General features: G+C 39.6%; 1 protein-coding gene across 1 annotated transcript in view; it reads left to right on the top strand.

Moving 5' to 3' along the window:
* The first annotated feature begins 5,589 nt into the window (after positions 1–5,589).
* Positions 5,590–23,526, top strand: part of LOC101611007 (spartin) — a 565,832-nt gene continuing 547,895 nt past the window's right edge. Inside the window, 3 exon segments of the mRNA XM_045141190.1 lie at positions 5,590–5,953; positions 5,956–6,303; positions 6,306–6,388. Coding sequence (XP_044997125.1) covers positions 5,590–5,953; positions 5,956–6,303; positions 6,306–6,388 — 795 coding nt within the window.

Genomic DNA, 23,526 nt, shown 5'->3' with positions numbered 1-23,526 from the left:
ATCCCGTGCAATGAGTTATTCCTCAGGGATGTGCAAAGGCTGAGTGTGAAATAAAACTAGAAGTCTTATGCTTAACCTGGTGCAATGAGAACAAGCTCTCAGGGTGCAAAGGCCACAAGACAGCTTAACAGAGGAGAGAAATGTACAGGTCAAGCAATTGTAAAATTACGCACAGGCACATCAGGCAATTATCAAAGAGGCCCAGGGTAAACACCAATCCTCGGCCTCAGCTCATTATTGTTTCAGAGTTATCAACCAAGCATTAGGTGAATGTCCTATTTCCAGTGCAGCAAATGCTTGCACTAGCATGGCATTGTCTCTGAGTCTTTGACTTTGCATCTTACAGAAACACCAAAGACATCCGACTGTAGTAGCGATCATCAACAGCATCATGGAACCCATTCCAGCCCATTCCTTCAAATAGAGGGTAGCTTTCTGTATCCAATCCGATAATCCCATAGCCAAAGACAAGTCCACTCATGTCGAATTCACATGGGTAATAGCAAGTCGAAGTTCTCGAACAGATTGATCAAATTCAAATAATGTGATAGTTGGCGTGACAGATTTGCAGTATAAGTTAAATTATGATATTGAACAGAGGTTATACACAATCCAGACATTTTCCATTCATATCCCAATTGTGCCAATTGCCATAAAGTATCAACTTGTTCTTGTACTAAATCAATTCTTTGATTAACAATCATTAACCCTCCTCTTAATTGCGCATTAATAGAAGTCATGCATTACAGGTAGAGGTTTTGGTAATACTGAGAGTATTCCCCAACGGGGTTCTGTCCATATCACCGGCAGGTTGAACAGGGGTAATATCATCAGCACAGCAATCACGATCTTCATCCTTTTCAGGACTCTCTTTGACCACTCACTTCAGTCTGGCAGGAACCCAAATGGGATTATCTTGATCCTGTGGAAAAACACAAACAGCTCCCCTGGATCTTATTAAAACTGGATCTGGGCCCTTCCATTGATTAGATATAACATCTTTCCATTTTATTTTTTCTGAAACTGGTGGTGGTGGCAGACAATGCCTGTCTGCTGCTGACCTAACCATCACGTCCAAATTTTAAAAATTAAGTATAAAAAGAGCTAGGGAAATAGTTCCTTTAGGTCCCAACGTTGTCGGACCTATTCCCCCTTTTTGTTTAGATAAATACGTCTTGAGTGTAGCATGAGCACGTTCCACAATTCCTTGTGATTGTGGGTTATAAGGTAGTTCTGTCTTGTGTTCTACACCTAAGCGTTGACAAAATTGCTTAAAAGTCTTTGAAGTATAGGCCGGACCATTGTCTGTTTTAAGACTGTAGGGTTTTCCCCAAGCAGCCCAGGCCTCCAAGCAATGAGTGATGACATGGGACACCTTTTCCCCAGCAAGGGCCGTGGCATGTATAATACCAGAGTAAGTATCCACAGAGACATGAACATATTTCATTTTTCCAAAAGCAGGAATATGAGTTACATCCATTTGCCACAAATGTAAGGGGCGCAAGCCTCGAGGATTAACGCCCAGACAAGGAGTATGTCTGAACTCTGCACAATTAGGACAATGGAGTACAATATTTCTAGCTTCAGCTCTACTTAGCTGAAATTTATATCTTAAGGTTTGAGCAGGAACATGATACAGTTTATGAAAATCTACAGCAGCTTCGTACCTGTTTGCAACCCAAAAAAGGTGTTTTGTGGCAACATCAGCCAAATCATTAGCTCTAGCCATAGGGCCAGGCAACAGAGTGTGAGCTCGAATATGTTGTATAAAAAAGGGATGAAACCTATTTCTGATAGAATTTTGAATATCATGAAAGATATGTGCTACTTTACTTTTAGCATTAATAGGTCCAGCAACTTCTAATTGTTTAACAGCATTTACAACATAATGGGAGTCTGAGATAATATTAATAGGTCTTGAAAAGTGTCGCAACACCAAAGCAACTACTGCACATTCCACCAATTGCGGGGAAGTTAAATTAAATTGTAATTGTACTGGCACTTGGTCAATAACATACCTCCCCAGACCTGTCTTTGATCCATCAGTATAAATGTCTATAGCTCCTAAAAGAGGTTGAGAACTAGTAATCCTAGGGAAAATTATTTCTTGAGTGAGAGCAAACTGTAATAGTGGATGTTTAGAATAATGGTTATCTAATTCTCCAGAAAAGGTGCATCTTAAAATGGCCCACATATCAATAGTGGCACAGAGAGTTTGAACTTGAAATGTAGTATAGGGAACAATGATTGTTTCAGGAAATTTGGCAAAATGTGTGATGGCTAGTTGAAGTCTTTTTAAAGCAAGCTGTGCAACTAACATAGGATAATATCCAATAACTTTTCCTGGAGAGGAATGAGAATGGACCCATAACAGAGGTCTATCCTGCCACAAAACAGCAGTGGGTAACAAGGATGATTGTATTATACACAGCGAAAAAGGCTGATCTTCTGTTATTCTAATTAACTGAGAACTTTGTATAGCCTTTTCTATTTTTTCTAATACCTTAATAGCTTCAGGATTAAGATTACGAGGAGAAGTAATATGAGCTTCTCCTTCAAAAATTTGAAGCAAAGGTTTTAACTCAGATGTAAATCCTCAAAAAAGGTCTAAGCCAATTAATGTCTCCTAATAATTTTTGAAAATCATTTAAAGTTTTTAAATGATCTCTACGGATTGTGACCTTTTGAGGGGTAATGTTATCAGGATATATATTTGTATCTAAGAAACTACCTATTACTCCTTCTTGTACCTTTTCAGGAGCAATTATTAAACCTTTTAATTTTAAAGATTCATTTAATCTCTAATAAGCTACTTTTAGGTCCTCTCCAGATTGCCCACATAATAAAATATCATCCATGTAATGGCAAATTTTTATTTTTGGAAATTGTTGTCTTATTGGCTTAATGGCATGAGAAACAAACAATTGACACATAGTTGGGCTATTGGCCATGCCTTGTGGCAGGACCTTCCACTGATATCTAGCATCAGGTTCCTCATGATTGACAGATGGTAAAGTAAAGGCAAATGTTTGTCTATCACTCTGATGCAAAGGGATGGAGAAAAAACAGTCTTTAATATCCACTATAATAAGTTCCCAATGTTTTGGCAGAACTGACAATAAGGGCAGACCTTTTTGTATAGGTCCCATACGTCCTAACTGACTCTGCAAGGTCCTTTAACTGTTTATGTCCTATGGGCTCATGATATCGGCCCTGAGCTGGATCGTCAAACACTGGAAATATTTGTTGAATTTTTCTTATTTCTTTTGGCTTACAGAAAGAAGTTCCCTCCATGTATCTCGGCACTTCCCTATTTGTTAAGGGTGGGGCAGAAGGCACAACAGGCAGGTCAGGGCGATATCTCTCAGCCTGATACTTGGCAGCTTCCTCCTCTAACACAGCCTCATCATACAAGTCCAACTCCCCTTCGCTGTCTGAGGATTTAAAAGATCTTACAGAAGCAGTCTCAGAACTTGATGAGCTTGCCACATGTAAATGTTTGAATTCACTTAATAAAGGACATAAATTATTACCTTCTAAATCTTTAAGCTTAGTTTCCTTTTTACCACTAACCTTCATTACATTTTGTTCTTTCTTTTTATTCTGTTTTCCTTTTTGTTCCCTTTTTTCTGTTTCTGACATACTGTCCTGATGTTCCGCTAAAGTCTTCTGGCCCTGTTTCACTTTATTAAGCACACAGGGAAAGAAGAAATCACAACAATAGGATCAACCCCCCAGGCAGCATACCTCTCAGAATAAAGTCCGGATCCCTCTGTCCTGTGTGTCAGTTCTGAATCCTCCTAAAAACAGGGATCTTTGCTGGTGCAAGATGTCTTTGTTTCCTGGGTTTCAGCACCACTTGTCGCGCCCACCTCACCAGCAAGGAGGACGCCACAATCAGGATTCTTCTGTACACACTTTATTGGGGACTGCCAAGCTGCTAGATGCGAAGACCTCGAACCAGGAAAGGCCACGGGTTATATAGGGTTCTTGACTGCATGTCCACTAATGATTGGTTACCAAAGGATATGTGACCACCAGTGATTGGTTACTCCCTGGATACCTCATTAGCATCTGCCCACACCAGGTCGCTTGCATGAGTGAACATGCGCACTGTGCTTATTTACTTCAACTGTGACCAAGAAGAAACCAGAAACCGGTGCCATCTTATAATGGCATCTGCACGGCTCCTTACAGTCTCCTGCTGTGAGTGCTGAGACTAAAGGCATGTGCCTGGCTCCCGCTGCCTTTTGTTAGACACATTTTCTATTCATTTCTCCTACGCTTTAATTTCTTTTCTCCCTTTCTCTTTCCTCTCTTTTGTCCCTTTGCCTTGTCCTTTCCTACCCTCCACCCTCTTCTATTTTATTTTATTCTTTTATTTTGACACAAGATTCCAAGCTAATCTAGAACACTCTACATATGTTGGATTCTAACTCATAATCTCCTCACATTGGTCCCTCTCAAGTGTTGGATTTCAGGCATGAACCATTACACCCACCCAGCATACCCAGCTTCTTTTCCTCCTCAGCAAACAAGCATGAGTTTCTTTGTTCTTCACAATTCCATAAGTAGAAAATTCCTTTTTAAAGCAGATCTTAATTAACACCTTCAGCCTTTGAAGTTTTAATTTCCTAAATTGAGAGGTTTTAGTTTTTTCATAAGGAAGTATATTACATCTTTTCTTTGCCCTGCTCAGGCTGCTGGCATCAAATTTCTTATGCTCTGAGGCCACTGGTTAGTAAAATAAGGGCTGCTTGAACACAAACACTGGAGTCTGGCAGTTGTGATAAAGGACAGTGCCTACTGTGTAGTAAGCACACACACACACACACACACACACACACACACACACACACACACACACACAAAGGAGTAGCATATATGGCATGGACACACTGGACAAAAATGATTCATATTTGAGATGGAATGGAATGAGATTGCATCACATTACTCAGTGACATAAAACCTTTATTTCTGTAAGGTGCTATTTCTAAGTAAGAAGTAATATGAATGATTCTACCAGTCTTCCATCATTTCTTCTTCTCATTTTGTGACTCAACTCAATTTTAATTAGCTACACAAAAATCTGGATTTATAAAAATAAGTTTCTTGCTGGGTGTGGTGGCTCACACCTTTAATTGAAGCAGTGAGTTCCAGGACACCCTGAGACTACAGAGTGAATTACAGGTCAGCCTGGGCTACTGTGATACCCTACCTCATAAAACAAAACAAAACAGAAAAAAAAAAAAAAGGAAGAATGACTTGTAGAATAAGAGTCTAGTTCCAACTCTAACATTTCACATATTTGAATATTTGGTCGGGAACTAAATTAGAAGAAGTGAGAAAAATTTTAAAGATATATTTGATTTATTCTCTTAAAACCAAGAGCTTTTATTTATTCACTGATCTGCTCCTTAGGGCTTTCTCTGTGTCATAGGTAAGAGCAGGCTTGGGTTTTGCAATAGTGAACGAGTTGAGATAAGTAAAACTTCTGTCCTTAAATTGTGATCAGGTAGGAAAGGCAAACAGTAAGTAGACAGAGTCAGATGAGATAATTACATCTGGAATATTTTCTGTTTTATAGAGATGGAGCAAGAGTTGCAAAATGGAGAGCCTGCTGAAATTAGAATCATCAAGGAAGCATCCAAGAAGGCGTTTATGTTTGTTAATAAAGGACTGAACACCAATGAATTGGGCCAGAAGGAAGAAGCAGAAAACTACTACAAGCATGGAATAGGACACTTGCTCAGAGGAATTAGCATTGTATCCCCAGAGCGTGAGCACACAGGTCCTGCGTGGGAGTCAGCTAGACAGATGCAACAGAAGCTGAAAGAAACACCAGGGCATGTGCGCACCAGACTAGAGATTCTAGAGAAGGGCCTTGCCACTTCCCTGCAGCACGATCTTCAGGAGGTGCCCAAGTTCCTTCCAGAATTCCCACCTAAATACATGGTGAAAAGTCAGGTGAACCTCAGTCCTTCAGTTCTCCAGTCAGCATGCTGAGGTGACTGGGAACACTCCAGTTGAGTGCAGGGCCACTTGCCACAAGACCCTCTTCTCTTTTAGCACCATCACCAAGCCATCCAGCAGAAGCTCCCCCAACTTACACTCCACAGGCTGCACTGTGTGCTATGGACCAGACTGGGGAGATTTCATCATTTGGAGAAGACTTCTGTAGGAACCACACACCTCCACCCCCTCTTGAAACCTCAGGGCTAGATGCAGATGAGTTGATTTTAATACCAAGTAGAGTACAGGGTTTTTGTTTGTTTGTTTGTTTTGTAAATCCTGCAGGAGAGGTTAATATGTGGGGTACTTTCAAATTGTGAGGTTCTTGGATAGTTCTCTGGATACAGCTCTAAACCAGCCTCCTGGGTTGCTTCAGGTAAGCATAAATTGAAATACATGCTAGATTATGTTTCATTAGTTTTAATGTCTGTAGTATGTGTTATGTGGTTGTGTGTGTGAGGTGTAAGCACGTGTACGTTTCTAATGTGGTATTCCTGCAGGGCTTCCTCTTCATTCATTCTTACTTGTAGCTCATTCTGTATTTCATTCTCACCAGTCTCACAGCCACTGAGCAGATGCATTGTCATCCCCAACCTTGTCAGGCATTGGTTGAGAAATGTCTGTCTAGAAGCTCAAACTAGAAAATTTGACCAGAATGCAGTCAGTCCAAGAGGAGAGATTTGCCCTAAGTAAGATTAATGTCAGGACATTGCTGTGCATTTTCCTGAGGTATTATGAAGGTGGTCATCTAGGGGTACCAGGTTCTGAAAGGATGTCTGCAGGCAGGGGGAACTTGGGGTCTTGAAACAGGAACCACTCTGAGTATAACAAAGGAGCTTCTTTGAAGGGAGTGCACTAAGTAAACAGGGCCATTGCTTTTGTCTTGAGTCCAGATGAGGTGGTTTACTCATGGCTGTGGTTATCTATACTCACTCTTCCCTATGGAATTGTGTGCTCTGAGTACTTATGCAGCTTTTACATGGAAGTCAACTTGAAACTTGTTTAAAGATAGTTGGAGGCTTATTAGAGTTGTGTATAAGAGACACTTTGGGGCATTGTTGAAAGTATCATTACTGAAGTAGAATAATGCCTAGATTATTTTGTGAAAGAAGCTTGATTATAAAGAGCAACTTTTTGTTTGTTTGTTTTTCAAGGTAGGGTCTTATTTTAGCCCAGGCTGACATGGAATTCACTATGGAGTCTCAGGGTGGCGTCCAATTCAGGACAATCCTCCTACCTCTGCCTCCCGAGTGCTGGGATTAAAGGGGTGTGCCACCATGTCTGGCTCAAGAGAAACTTATTGACTAGGGCGAGGGAAGCTTTCATAAGAGTGACAATCTCTTCTGACGTGATAGGAGTGCTACTGGTAGCATAAAGCTTAACAAAGAAAGAAAAAGGAAGAAAGGAAGGAAGGACTGTGTCTTTCGCAACTGGAGATTAACAAAGCTCACCCCAGGCACCTTGTACTTGGATATATGATCTCAACTATTAAGATGATTTTTACACTTGCCTTTCAATTTGATTTTCAATCTTTTTCATGCTCCCATTTTCAGTCTGAACTAAAAAGTAAACTTGCACCTAGCATTTAGTTACTGTCTCTTTAGTAAGCTCTTATTTATGTGTACACAGATATTTGTAACAGACTATTGTAAAAAGGTGTTAACATATGTTACTCAGTGTGCTTACCTTAAAATATAGACAATAACAAACCCTCAAAGTGTTAGACATTAGGTAAAATATTCTATGCTATAACAAATCACCATTATTCTATTTATGAAATGAGAACAAGATTATTTTAAGAAGTCACCCCTGGAGTTTTAGAACTTCAAAGATTCTTTTTCCTTCAATTTTAGTTTTAGTGTGATGAAAGACCCATTCTATCTCATACAGAACATACACGTATGATTTCCGTCTGAGAGTGAGACTGGGAGAAGTCAGCTAATGGAATAGCTCACCAATCACATTTAGGAATATTCCCAGGAAATCAAGATGAGCAAAAGTCACAGAATAATAAGTTTTCCAAGTATATTTATTTTAGCATTTTTTCAAATCTATATCCATACTATTAGCTAATAGTTTATTGTATTGTCTGACTTCTTATTTTCATCATGTATATACTCAGTTTCCTTAAAGTTTCCAAATTACCTTGCATCCTTTCACATGGCATATCTACCTGTCATGCTGTAGAAAGTGTAGTAATTTGCTTCATTATGACCTGCCTGATGTTTTACTATATCCAAAGATAATGTCTTCTGACTTTTTATTTACTGATAATAGCTTTTGACATGAATAGAAAAATGAATCCATAAAAGAAAAGGAATTTTAAATGCATGTTAAGCATATTCCAAGAATAAGTCTTTAGCATTACTGCTGGTGTACATCATGCTGGTGAGAGTTAATGATACTGTCTGAATTTTCCATTGTCCTTATAAAATCTCACACTCTTAACTTGTGTTCATCACATCACATGTTATTTTACTAGTGTGACAAACCATGTTTCTTGACAGTAAGACAGTGTTCTAGGAATTGACAGTTACATTTTTGTTACTAAGAGAAAATAACACACGAGAAATAAATGCACTGCAGAATTCTAACTTACTAGCTTCTGAATTTAAATAGAGCGTAAGCCTGACCATTTTGGCAAGCCAACCTCCCCATGTGACACTGCAGGATCACAGGAGGGCTTTGTGTCATTTTGTTTTAATTTCACAGTACATAGTGATCTTACAAACATGTCTGTTTCAGCTCTTTGATGTCAGGTTTTCTTGGGATTAGTACAAAATAAATAATACAAACCCTATATAAAAAAAAACACCTGTTTTGTGTTTGTATTTACAATAATTTCTCTACTTCTTTGCTTTCAATTGCATGTGTGAAGGTCCAAACATCACTTTTTAGTTGTCAACCTGAGCAACTTAATTGACCTGCCTTTGCTTCAGAATTCTGGTAATCAAAGGATAATAATCGTCACCACTTTAAAATGGAAACAACCTAAATGCCCATCAAATGATGCATAGATAAAGAAAATATGCTACATATACCCAGTGGAATACTATACATTATGGATGGAACAAGACATTATGATGTTAGGTGAAGTAAACCAACATAGCATGACCAGGAACCATATGCTGTTACTCATGTGTGGAATCTAAAAGCTTTTCTTATACAGTTGAATAGAAATATGGTTATTAGCCAAGAGGAGTGGGGCAGAGGGTCAGATAAAAAAGCCTGATCAGTGGATACTAAATTACAATTAGGTAGGAACAAGTTCAGGCATGCTGTTACATAGGGTGATTACAGATAACAGTGCACAGTACACTTCAAATATCCACAGAGAATAGATTTGAAAGGTTTCAACATAAAGAAATCATGAACAAAGAGTTAATTATGTTCACCTGTCTTAACTTATAAAGTGTACACATTCATCAAAGCTTTGGTACACACCATTAATATGAACAATTTTTATGGTTTATGTACTAGTTAAAATAATTTAAAATGTCAGCCAGTTTTAGAGGATGTTATGAGGATGAGAAAGTATTTAAAATACTGTTTTTAGTTTTATGGAAAGGGCAAGAAACAAATAGAAAGAATAGGTGTGCCAGGGCCTCTAGTTACTGCAAATGAACTCTAGACATATTCACCATCTCGTGCATCTGACTTTCGTGGGTACTGGAGAATCAAGCACCTTAACTGCTGAGTCATTTCTCTAGCCCTAAATAAGTACACATGTTTGTAACACTAGAAAACAGTTTAAATTTGCTTGTCACAAATTTTAATTATTTATTTCAAGCAAAGAAAGATAGAGGAAAGAGAGAGACATACAGAGTCTCCAGCCACTGCAAATGGACTCCAGATGCATGTTCCACTTAGATACGTGTGCCACTTCGTGTATCTTGCTTTATGTGGGTATTGGGGAATTGAACCCAGGTAGTTAGCCTTTGCAGGCAAGCTTCTTAACCAATGAACCATCTTGTCAGCTGAGTTTGCTTATTAACAAAAAGGGATGTCTAAATAGAATAAGTGAGAGTTTTAATTTGCTTGATCAGAATTTGTTTAAATCTAGCATCATCTTTAGTTAAACACAGGACTACTTATGGCCATCAGTTTCAAGACTGTTATTAGTAGAATTACAGTATTTAGTAGTCTTATTACAGGATGATAAGACTAGCAAAAGATTAATTTTAATGGTGGTGGACCTTTCTAGTATAAAATTTTTATGAAAATGTGTTCTATTTATATTATTTAAATTTTTTTTCAGGTGTGTGACTGCTTGTATCATCTAGTTCCTGACAGATCCCCAGTTCTGAAGTTCACTGTGGGAGCCTATATGTTTCCTGGCACTAAGTTACAAGCAGCAGGCTGCTTTGTGGGAGGGGTTTTATTCTCTGAGCTACCAGAAGATGACAGAGAACTCTCTGGCGATCTTTTAAGACAATGTTTGACCTTCAGCTCTAGGTAATTTGTGTTGTTTGGAATGAAGTGAGCACTGCTGCTTTTGTATATAAGAGGGCTGAAGACAGCTCAGTGGTTAAAGGCTCTTGCTTACAAAGTCTGATGGTCTGTGTTCAATTCCCAGTTCTCACCTAAAGCCAGATACACAAGTGGCATATGCATCTGGAGTTTGCAGTGAAAGGAGGCCCTGATGTGCCTAACTTTCTTCCCTTCCCTTTCTTAAATTAAAAAAAAAAGTTAGAAACCTTATAATAATCTTCAATGTTACCAAGGTTAGGAGACTGGTAGTATATAATTTTCTTCTTTATAACTTCTTGACAACAACTTGATTCAAATACTGGTTGAGATTGTTGGCTCCAGAATCAGCATTTCTGGGTTTGGATTCACATTCTTCCAGTTAGTAGCTGTTAAACGCATCCATCATTGAACTTCTCTGTCCTTTACTTTCATTATAATAAACTGAGGGAAATAGTACTAGCATCCTCATTGAGCTGTGGTGGAGATTCTCCTGTACTGGGAGAGGGTAATGCTCTGTGAATGGTAGGTATTTCCACAGCTAGTTTACTGTTTGATTGAACCAAATTGCAAGTACTGAAGGTAATTTTAGCAAATGGATTAGTTTGAAAATATTAGGTGTCCTATTGGCATCTGGGATAGACAAAAATGTAGTGTGTGTTATTTTTTAGTTGTAGAGAAAAGAAGAAAGTACTTTGCCTCATGGTCTGCTGACTGTGAGTTTAACATGCCACAAGTAGAAACATGGCAGAGAGCCTGGCAGAGGATAGCTGCTCTCATCATGGCAGTCAGAATTCAGGGCTGGGGTAGGAGCTCAGGACAAGATATACTCTTCAAATATACACCCTATAAAGATCCCCTTTCTCCAATTAGGTCCCCCTTGCAGTTCCTACACTGATAATCCTTATCACCACATTATTCCATCAAGTTCATGCCCTCTAGATCTAGTCAGCTGTCAGTTACTGGATCAAGTGGCAGAAGACCCGGCCTTCAGCACTTGAGCCTTGAGGGACATTTCATACCCAAGCCATAGCAATCATCCCATGAACGTTCCTTATTTAATAGCCTGTCTTGTCTTTGCACACACTTGTCTGCCAGGGAGCCAAGATGGATTAGTAAATTGAGGTTTCCTTAGGTGTTCTTGCTCGTCCTGTTTGGCAAAAGGATACTTTTTATGCATAATGACAGTTATATGGGATTTAATGAGGCTAGAAAGATAATAATATAATTAGCATGTATTTGGGCTGTTTTTAACCAATTGTTATATCATAGGATAGCAAGTAAGAATAGGAGAATACAAAGTTATAGATAGATAAATACATATATAAGAGATCTGTCTGTCAATCTATCTACCTACACACCCACACATACATGTATACACATACACATGTACACCTGTATAAATGAAATAGTCACTATTAATATGACAACACATTAGAATAGCCAGCAGTTATTTAAGCACTGTTAACCAAACAATTTTCATACAGAATGATGTGGCCTTGCAAGTTCAGAGGGAAGAGTTTGGGACATGGTTTCTCCCTGAAGTAATATGTCGGTATTCACAGACCTAATGCAGTACTGCTATTTCCTTTATCACTAGAGTCATTGGACCTTTAGTGCAGGCCTTCAGGTAAGAGACTGACTGACTTTGAGGTTACAATATCCTCATTTTCTGTGTTGTATGTATATTTTCTGTGTTCAACTGTAAATTACATTTGCAATAATTTTTATTCCTAAGCACTCATTCAGCTAAGTGTTTGCTAATAAACACCTACAGTATTAAATGAAAACTGCAGAAAATTAAGTCTTCTAACAATAGGGTAGTAAAAGTGAGTGTTGTGAATTTGCCATTAAATTAATTTTAGTATTCTAAATATTTCCTAATTTTATTATTCATTAAATTCAAAAGTAACAGAATGATGGTAACTGATTCCAACAACTGCTGTTAGTTGTGCTTTATTCTTCCCCTTTTGTAATTTATCTGAAGCTGAATGCTGTGTAACAATCTCTCAGTGTGTTTGAGGTTTGGTAAAAAGTGAAATAGACATTTAAAGAAGAGACCTGGGGAAAGGATATTTGTTTAATGCTTGTGCTGCACTGATGACTGGAGTTCAGATCCCAGCACCCTCTTAAAGCCAGACATGCTTTGCAAGGAGAAGTCAGGTGAATCCTAAAGCATGGAGGCCAGCTAGTTTGTGTGTTCACAGTGGCCAGTGAGAAACCCTGTCTCTAACCATGTGGAAGGCGAGGATCCCATGCCTGTTCTCTGACTTTCACATGCTCACAGTGGCACATAGGCACATGCCCACGTTAACACATGCATATGCTTGCACACATACACAAAGTTTAGAGAAAAGAAGTGAGTTGTTTGTGGACTATTAGACACTGATGTTTCAGCAAGTATGTCAGGAGACCATGGTTTGATGTCCCTAGAGGAAAGTTGTCTGAAAAGTCCACTTTGAGGTACGCTTAGTTTCTTATTCCTTAGGCCAATTGCAATGGAGCAGAAGGTGAAGATGAGTTCCAAATCCCCGGAGGCACAAAACACCCCCTGGCTCCCTGACTGAATCTTCTGGAACTGATGTGAGGCAGTTGGGTCCTTCTTTAGGCCAAGGCTGCAAGGATGTGCATCATAAAGGAAAACATGGGGGGAAAGGTAAATATTAAAAAGGAGGGTGTGTGATCTGGCTAATGTGTATATATGATTATATTCTCCAAAGAACATCAGCTTGTGTAGTCACAGACTGATCACTGGCAGTCACAAGGCCCCCTCTAACATTCCCTTTTCAAATATTTGTATTCAGCCTGTTTTTAAGGAATGGGTTTCTTACTCTAGCCCAGGCTGAACTCGAACTCACTTTGTAGACTCAGCTGGCTTTGAACTCTTGGCAGGCCTCTCTCTCTTAGGTCTCCTGATAGCAAGGATTAAAGGCATGAGCCTGGCTTGAATTCTTTTTTTTTTTTTTTTTTTTACAATAATGACAATGCATACGTTTCACTTGTTTTTTATTCTCTTTGATCTAATTATGCTCCTGTTTATTTATTTAAATTCCATTTACTTTAAATTTTTTTTTTTATTAATTAGATTTGTACACAGTGAATACAGTCAAGCTGGTATTCTTGTTAGGCTGGTCCAAGTCCTATCCCCTCCCCTTCGTCCCTCATTGTTGAGGTATATTGGTCATGCAATGTGGAGTTAGCCCACAGTTATGGGTAGGAGAAATGTCTCTTCAGATCATGACTCAACATGTTACTCTGACATTCTTTCCACCCCTCTTTGCAAAATTTCTCTGAGCCATGTTGGATTCATTTTTGGTCTGCTTTAGTGGTGAGTTGTTGGGGACCTCTAGGTCTCTGAATCTGATTTGGTAGGAGTTGGTTGTTCTCTTGGTCAACCTCCTTCACCCTTGTGCTAGTACTGAGTTCACCAAGAAAACAGCACCCTTGCTTGTTTTGGCAATTGTCCTTAATTTCAGATGGAGTCCTTTAGAGCTATGATGGGGTGGTTCTCTCCTTAGGATCTACATCTATCTGAAAAAGAGAAGCAGATTCTCCAACAGAGAGTACAGTTAGCCTGCTTTCGAATATAAAGGCCCCTGGTGATAGCTAGACTGATTGCCACTGGTGTTTTTTCTGGTTGAATCTTTTCTTGGAGTTTAGAAGCCCCTTTTTGGATAGCTTTACCAGTGAATTCAGCTCCTTATACTAAGCCCTAACTCATCTAGGAAGTACCTTTTTAAAGAAAAATTTAAATTAGAACCAGTTATATTTTAAGCTCTTTAATAAGTAACATCACCAAGAAGAAGATAAAAGCTCAATATTTAGATCCCAAGTATGTCATACCATAAGCATTCAAGCCAACTAATCTTAGTGTCTAATACTTAGATCCTACATCTCTGTGACAAATCTGTGCTGGTTTGTGTGGTCACTACTGCCTGTAGACTCTGTGTATGTTACTGACCATGGGTGCTACAGACAAAGCATGAGTTCTGGCACCATTTAAAGACAACATTTGACAGGAGGTGTTGCAGTCCGGTTCGCATTGCTGGTAGAAATCACCCAACCAAGAGCTACTTCTGGGAAAAAGAGATTTATTTTGGCTTACAGGCTCGAGGGGAAGCTCCACGATGGCAGGGAAAAATGATGGCATGAGCAGAGGGTGGACATCACCCCCTGGCCAACATAAGGTGGACTACAGCAACAGGAGGGTGTGCCAAACACTGGCATGGGGAAATTGGCTATAAAGACCATAAGCCCGCCCCCAACAATACACTCCCTCCAGGAGGCGTTAATTCCCAAATATCCATCAGCTGGGGAGCTAGCATTCAGAACACCTAAGTTTATGGGGGACACCAGAATCCAACCACCACATTCCGCCCCTGGCCCCCATAAACTGATATCCATACATGGTGTAAAATACAATGCATTCAGTTTGACTTTAAAAGTCCCCATAGTTTTTAATCAATCTCAATGATGATCATACATCCCCATAGTTCAAGATCTTTTAACTGAGCCATAATACCAAAATATAACCTCAAAAAACCCATAATGACACAGAATAAATATTCACACTGCAAAAGTTGGCATTGGGCATAGCAAAGAAACATTCAACCAATACAAGATTTAAAACAACCAGGGCAAACATCAAACTCTGTAGCTTCAAGTCCAGCAACTCTAACCAGTGACAAATCTTCAAGTCCGATAATTCTAACCAGCAACAAGTCTCTGGCATTCCAATTCCGCCCCTACAGCTAGGCTACTCACAGTCCTGGGAAACTTCATCGGGGCCGGCAGCTCCTCTGCAGCCATCTCATGGTCCCGGCATCTTCACTGGGTCTCCACTGCAAGCCACGGTTCATCCTCATGGCCCCATGGGGTCTCTATGCAGGCAACCAGCAAACCTGCTTCACACTGCCCATGGCCATTTCCAAAACACAAGACCGTGTTGCAAACTCAATGACCCTCTTTCCAGCATTTCTTATACTCCACGATACCAGGTAGGGTGCCAATTTGTTAATCCAGGGGGGAATAAAGCAGACTTTGAAGAACAGGACATTCCCTGAGCACTCAGGCCCCTTCAAAAAAGTCGACATTCTTCTTATTGCCCCAGCGCAGGTCAGCTAGCCCAGTTTCAAAGGTTGTAATCTCTTAGTTGCAGCTGAACAGGCAACAGTTCACCCAAAGATTTTTCTTTCTGTGCCATATCCCTCTGCACACACCAGTTCATTTCTACGCAAAGCAACCCTGTACACCTTCTCAGGACACAGGCACAAGAGCAAGCTTCTCACACAAACTGCTAGCCCAGTCCAGGCACAGCTCTTTCTCACCCTCATAAGCCAAACCTCACAGTCCATAGTTCTTACTGCATTCAGGTCTTGGAGCTCAGACCAGAATAGTCCTTTAAGCTGTACTTACAGCACTGCAACGCATCTCTTAGGCCAAGGTTTCAACTCCTCCCACATTCCTCTTGAAAATCAGCTCCAAAAGGCCAAAGCCACACAATCAGGTGTCTAGCAGCAACCCCACTCCTCGGTACCACTTTATTGTTGCAGTCTGGTTCGCATTGCTGGTAGAAATCACCCAACCAAGAGCTGCTTCTGGGAAAAAGAGATTTATTTTGGCTTACAGGCTCGAGGGGAAGCTCCACGATGGCAGGGAAAAATGATGGCATGAGCAGAGGGTGGACATCACCCCCTGGCCAACATAAGGTGGACTACAGCAACAGGAGGGTGTGCCAAACACTGGCATGGGGAAATTGGCTATAAAGACCATAAGCCCGCCCCCAAAAATACACTCCCTCCAGGAGGCGTTAATTCCCAAATATCCATCAGCTGGGGAGCTAGCATTCAGAACACCTAAGTTTATGGGGGACACCTGAATCAAACCACCACAGGAGGTCCAGTCATTTTTGTCCTTTTGTCTTAGTCCAGACACCATTTTTCCAAGATATCCTTAAAGAGACACAAACAATACAAACTTGAAACCTGAATATGTGTATTTCAAAGATCATGGGTGAACTATTTGCTTTGGACTGAAGGAGGTAGGTAGAGAATCTAGTTTGTTGGGCCCTGAAAGGCCCAGGCGTGAGGCCTAGTGGAACTTCCTGAGCCTAGCTAAAGTTTGGCGACCTGTCTCTGGCCAGCTACGACTCAGCAAGACAACTAATGGCTTCTAGCCTGCTACCTCCACATGGCAATTGTAATTACCATTTCAATAGTTAAAGTTTACTATTAGCCCTTACTTCTTCACACATGCTAAAATCCCCGCCTTTGTCCCCAACATGATATAGGCAACTGATCAGAGTAATAAAGCGAGTTGTTTCTGCAAGTTCCTGCATTGAAAAGATTCCTGACTCAGTGTGGTTTTTCTCTGGTGGCCAGGAGAGGTTTCTGAGTCTTCTGACACTCATAATCCCTACAACCCCTATGGAGGAACCAGCAGGCCTGGTCCTTCCCTCAGCACTACCTGACAAGGAAGGAGCCCCACATAGTTCCTTCCTTATCAAAAAACCCAAGTCCTTGGAACACTGCACCCGTTAGTTTACTCAGCCTGAGGAAGGAAAATATGACAACACTGAGAGGAAGAGATAGGTCTGGATGGCTCAACCATGTCACCAGCCAAGGTGTGTTGGCCTTTGTTTTCTCCTGCTGTGTGCCGCTCAAATGCCAGAAGTCATTGTCAGAGAGACCAGATGGCAGGGCCTTCTCCCATAGAGACAAGAGGTCCAAACCAGTAGAAATGAAGACAAAGAAGTTGAAGAAAGAGAGCAACAAGAGGATACAGAAACACAGTTTCTCCAAAGATGGGAATAAGGGCATTGCCTTCCTCTCTAGAGCCCAGGACTTAAAATGTTTTTCTCTTTGGATAAGCTTGAAACAATAAGTTTTATAAAGTGGTCATATAAAACATTTAAGGATGTTCTCCCAAGACCTGTGGCATTGTGATGTGATTTCTCCAGTCCATAGTTATGAAGTGACCAAATGAAAAGCATACCAATTTATGTGAACATGTTAACTGCTACGTCCACGGCGACCTCGCCTGTGTAGCAAGCAGAAATGCTTCTGCACTGGAAGAGAGCTGAGGACAGAGGGCCAGCACTCCTCGGAGGGATGCCCCCGGTGACCCCTTGGCAGTCAGTTACTGTAAAGGTTCCTGCTGCCCATGAAGTCACGACGACCTAATTGCTGGCGCCAATGCTGTTTCTTTCCTGCTTTCTTCTAGCTGTTTGTCTAAGAACAGCTAATTCAACACTTATTAGTAATCATGCACGCAATCAGAGTACAAGAAACAATCTAAGTATTGAATGTGCCCCTCCTATGATTAGGGCAATGGAGAGAATGTATAACTCTACTAGGAATAAAAAATTAACTCTAGAACAGTTTTTAGATGGTGTAAAGTAAAAACAGCTTATGATGTTTGAGAACGATACTGAGCCTGAGAATATGAAAGTAGAAATGTTGATCGGTAGTGTTCATAAGAAACATGACAGTTCTGTAGAAAAGGAGTTACAAAACTTAGACATTCCCACCAGGAAACTTCCTGGGGGATATGTTCAGTACTTGATCAAGGGCAGATGGTGGACTCCTAGAGCTGGAATCTACTTAGTTCCACTTCCCTATGAGGGAGGATATGATGAATTCGGTAATAGATGGGTGAATTATGAAGTAAAAAGGAGGCTATGGCATTCTCTTCCATTTACGGGAACGCTTAACAAGGAAGCGTAAGCCTTGGTGTTTATACAGTCCTTGGGGTATAAGAAATAAGTAACCTGTTATTCACCTTACACCTAGTTTCTGTTTGTATAATGTTGTGGTCAATGATACAAGACGCCCTTCTTAAAAAATGGGTACAGTTCCTGCCTGATCAACATTACATGTATGCTTACAATAGAACAATACTCAAGATTGTTTAGATTAATGATTTCTGAGATCACTTGTTGGCTTGCTAAGTTTCTCTGTTCAATCTGTATAAAATCTTCATGAAACCTTCAGTAAATTGCAGCAGCATATTCAACTTGAGTGTGTCTGTCTGTCATTTCCTCGCCGAATCCCGAGTTCTCCCTGAGCCTTCGCCCTTGTTCTCCCTCGGTCCTGATCTCCCCGAGAGTCAGTCCGCGGCAGTTAACAATGAAAAACAGCATATATGTGGAAAATGTGGTTTATCCTCTTGTTTCTGTCAATAACCTATCTTCGTCTTTACTTTTACTCACAGTCCTACACAGAAAACAGCAGTAGGAAAATCAGGGCCAAACACAGATTCCCATAAGTAGAGAAACCTACAAAATTCATGAAGACACCGCATCACAAAACTTTCTGAGTCCCTAGCTTATAGGTTAAGAAGGTTTAACAAAGGAAATAAAGTTGAGGAAAGAAGATTGAGAAATCACAAAATAAGAGACAATGAAACACTGAGAGTACAACGAGGATTTTATGAAGCAGAAAAGGATTTCTTTTTGATGACTGAGAAAAATGTATGAATATAGAATATCAAAAGTCACAGAACTAATAACGATAAATATTAGAAGTGAATAATTACTGCCACATCATAGAATAAGAGTGTAACACTGGCAAATATATTAAAACTGCAGACACTGTTTAGATAATATCATTTACTGGTACCTATGTGTTCTAAATGATGTGTGTTACCAAATATAGGCTAGCTTTATTCTTACATCCATGTTGTGTACTGGGCAGTGCTGACACATGATAACAAAAAGCAAAAATGAATGTTTGCTGAAAAAATATGAGGTAGATCAGTAACTTAGATATCTATGTTGAACCTTACTACAGTTTGTTGCACACTGGTTACTTTCAACGAATTAAAGAAACCAACTATCAGTATTTGTTCTTAAGAAGAAAATACACAAACCACAGCTTTCTATGCTGGACACAGCTGAAATCCAAGGTAACACAGATCTGACATTAATGATAAATTTCAATAGCTTTATAATGATAAAGTTAGTTTGTGAATACTAATTGTTCCATATTTGGTTTCTGATATTCTTTACCTGGTTAATAGAGTAGAAAATTGGTATACTGACTACTGCAACATGAGGACTACTCCTCATATGACAGAGATCTTTCCTTGCATTTTACTTGGCTTGTAAAAACCAGGAAGTGACTTATTTTAGCCTTCAGCTATGTCACCAGATCTGTTGTGGCTTTATAGGAGTATTGTCTGTAGATGTTCAGTTTATTCTCTGTGCTCCTTGGGAGAGCCTAAAGACCACACTAGGTAACGAGTTCCTACAGAGAATTTAATAAAACATACAAGGGTGACTTCCAGTTATATGGTGGCATAGGAACCATGCCAAAGCAGCTTAGCAGAGAAAAATCCAAAACACACAAAACAAACAAACAAAAACCAGCAAAATACACTCTTCTGCTAAAAAGTGAAGTGTGTAAGAAATTACCAGTGGCATCAGAGGAGAGTTCCAGAGCCCACATTTGCAGACAGAAATGGCTCCAGCAGCAGTGCACCAGGTCCCTGGGGCCACAGCTTCCATGCTTGGCTTGAGCTGCAAGAAAAGCCAGGCGACAGGATTTTCCACTCATGCCACAACTCTTCACAGACTCAAGAAACATGAAGGGAAGATAGCAGTGAACACAGAGGAGTAGGTCAAGAGGTAGAGCATCACATAGAACAGCGAGAGACCTACAGCAACCATTGACAGCCTCCCCTCCCCCCCACCAGCATAAGCACCAGAGACCAGCAGGAGATCACAGAACACAGCACTGCAACCACAGCAGTGATCCAATGACCCAAGCAGCCTTCCTGAGCCCGCAGTGCACCAAAGAGGGACCCAAACAGGAGCGCAGCATAATGGAATGCAAAATCATCCCAAAAGGTAACTGGGATTACATCAGGTCAGTACCCGCCAAGTGAGCCTAGTATATAGGCCTGAAGTGGAAATGCTAACTCTACCTTCCATATCAGGATAAATTATATGTTAAATCTGATGGATGGTCATATTTACCATTCTTAAATAAGCTATATTATGGGCTTGTTATTTGTTGCTTCATGATTTATAGTCGCTTTGTTTCCACTTCTGTTGTTCATTAAGGAAGTGTCTCACCTGGTCACAAGCTAACTTGGAACCCTCTACACAACAGATATCTTAACCTCTTAGTTGGTGTTAAGGGTGTGGGCCACCATGCATCCTAAGAGGCAGTGACTTTGTTAGAGGACCTGGTTGTCAAAAGACCTATTGTTCCATAAATACTCTGTGTTGTTTTCCATTGAATGTATACATTGTTTATATAAATTTTAGACTCTGCCTGTAATTTGTTCCACACAGCCTACTTGGATACTCTCATAGCAGGCAAACCCAACAGCTAGGGTTACTTTTGTAGATATTCTGAGAGTCTTGAGAGCCACACCTAGTGCTTTAAGATCCTACCCTGAAGGTATGTAATAGCAGCCTGATTGATATATCTAATAATACTGCACCTAACTAGAAAATTCAAGCATTAAAATAATCCAAGATGCAAAAATACATACATTATAACACATGAACCACGAAAAATCAAGACAATATAAATCCATCAAAAAGTATTAATGGATCAGAAATGACCTTCAGTGAGAATGACTTAGAGGAAATTCCTGAGAAAAATTTCAAATGAAAGATTATGAACGTGCCCAAAGAAGTTAAAGAAGAAATCATAGGAATAAAAGAAGACGGAGGAGACCAATTTAATGAAATAAAGAGGTTAATACAAGACATAAATAAGGAAGTAGAAATTATAAAGAAAAAAACAGTCAGAATTACTAGCAATATTAAAGAAATAAGAAACTCTGCAAAAAATCTCACCAGTAGAATGGGTGAAGGAGAGGACAGAATATCTAAGCTAGAAGACAAGGTGGCAGATCTAATACAGTCCAACAAAGAAAAAGGAAAACTAGTAAGAAAGTAATAATGGGAATTTCAAGATATTCAGGGTACTATGAAAGGGTCAAACATAACAATTCATGATATAGTAGGAGAAGAATTCCACTCCAAAGGCAGAGTAGGTGTCTTCAACAAAATCATAAAAGAAAATTTCCCCACAATTGGGAAAGTGGTGCCAATGCACTTACAGGAATCCTTCAGAACACCAACCAGATAAAACCTGGAAAGAACCTCTTCTTGCCAAATTATAACAAAACTATCAAACACACAAACCAAAGAAAAAATATTGAAAGCAGTTAGACAGAAAAATCAAGTTACCTACAAATGTAAGCCCATCAGGAACACAGCAGATTACTGAACAGAAACTTTCAAAGCCAGAAGGGCATGGAGTGATGTATTTCAAGATCTGAAAGATAACAACTGTCAAACAAACTGCAAAGGTATCCATTCAAATAGATGGAGAAATAAGGATATTCAATGACAAAAGCAGGCTAAAGGAGTATTTGAAGACAAAACCATGTCTACAGAAAATACCTGAAAGAATCCTCCATGCTGAAGAGAAAGAAAAACACATATAAGGAACCTGAAAAAACAAACAATACTCAGATACTGGTTAATGCAAGAGAGTAAAGTTAAAAACAGAAGAACTAAAAAAAAAAAAAAAAAATGTATACACACCTTTAAATATCTTTAATATCCATGGACTCAATGTCCCAACCAAAAGACATAGGTTTGCAGACTGGGTTAAAAAGCAGGATCCTTCAATTTGTTACCTCCAAGAAACTCACCTTTCCACAAAGGATGGGACACTATCTCAGGGTGAAAGGTTGGAAAATGATGTTTCAAACAAATGGACATAGAAAACAAGCAGGGCTTGCTATCCTAATATCTGGCAAGGTAGACTTCAGTCCAACATTAGTCAAGAAATATAAGGAAGGTGAAAGGCCCAAGAATTCAGAAGCTCAGAAATACAGTTTGCATCAAGACCGCTTCTCGTGAGTGATTTGGGGTGTCGCCTTATCCTGGCAGAGCGTGGGGGCCCCCTGCGGGGTTTTTTTTCTACAAAGGTCACTATATATTGATTAAGGGCACAGTCCAACAGGAGGACATTATAATCCTAGACATATATGCACCTAACCGGGGGGTTCCCAAACTCATCAAACAAATGCTAATACAACTAGGGTCACAGATAACACCAAGCACAGTTGTAGTGGGTAATTTTAACACCCCACTCTCATCAACTGATGGGTCATCATTATTTGCAGATGACATGATTCTATATATAAAGGACCCAAAAGACACTATCAGCAAACTGTTAGAGCTGATAAACACCTACAGCCGTGTAGCAGGATACAAAATAAATACACAGAAATAAGTAGCCTTTCTATGTGCTAACAACAGACACACAGAAGATGAAATCAGAGAATCACTGTCCTTCACAATGGCATTAAAGAAAATATAACACCTTTGAATAAATCTCACTAAGGAAGTAAAGGATCTTTACAGTGAAAACTATAAAACACTCAAGTGAGAAATTGCAGAATACACTAGACAGTGGAAAAACATTCCTTGTTCCTAGATTGGAAGAATCAATATTGTGAAAATGGCAATCCTACCAAAATCAATCTACACATTTAATGCAATCCCCATCAAACTTCCAAAGGCATTCTTCATGCAAATAGAAAAAACAATCCAAAAATTCATTTGGAATCACGCAAAATCTCAAATATCTAAAATAATACTGAGCAACCAAAATAAGGCTGGTGGTATCACCATACCTGATTTTAACCTATACTACAGAGCCATAGTAACAAAAACAGGCTGGTACTGGCACAAAAGCAAACATGTAGATACATCAATGGAACAGAATAGGGGAACCAGATGTAAGTCAGCTGATATTCAATAAAAATGCCAAAAATACTCATTGGAGAAAATACAGCCTCTTCAGAAAATGGTGCTTGGAAAACTGGATATGTATTTTTAGAAAAAGGTCTTTGCCAGCTATACATCAATAGAGGATTAATATTTAAGTTATACAAAAAACAGAAAACAAGATATCAAACAAACCAATTATAAATGGGCTTAGGGACTAAATAGACTGTTCACAAAAGAAGAAATATGGAGAGCATATAAACATCTAAAAAAAAATGTTCTACATC

Source organism: Jaculus jaculus, assembly GCF_020740685.1.
Source record: "Jaculus jaculus isolate mJacJac1 chromosome Y unlocalized genomic scaffold, mJacJac1.mat.Y.cur SUPER_Y_unloc_2, whole genome shotgun sequence".
In the NCBI taxonomy this organism is placed as follows: Eukaryota; Metazoa; Chordata; class Mammalia; order Rodentia; family Dipodidae; genus Jaculus; species Jaculus jaculus.
The sequence above is the reverse complement of the archived record's forward strand: the minus strand, read 5'-3'. Positions and strand labels throughout refer to the sequence as shown.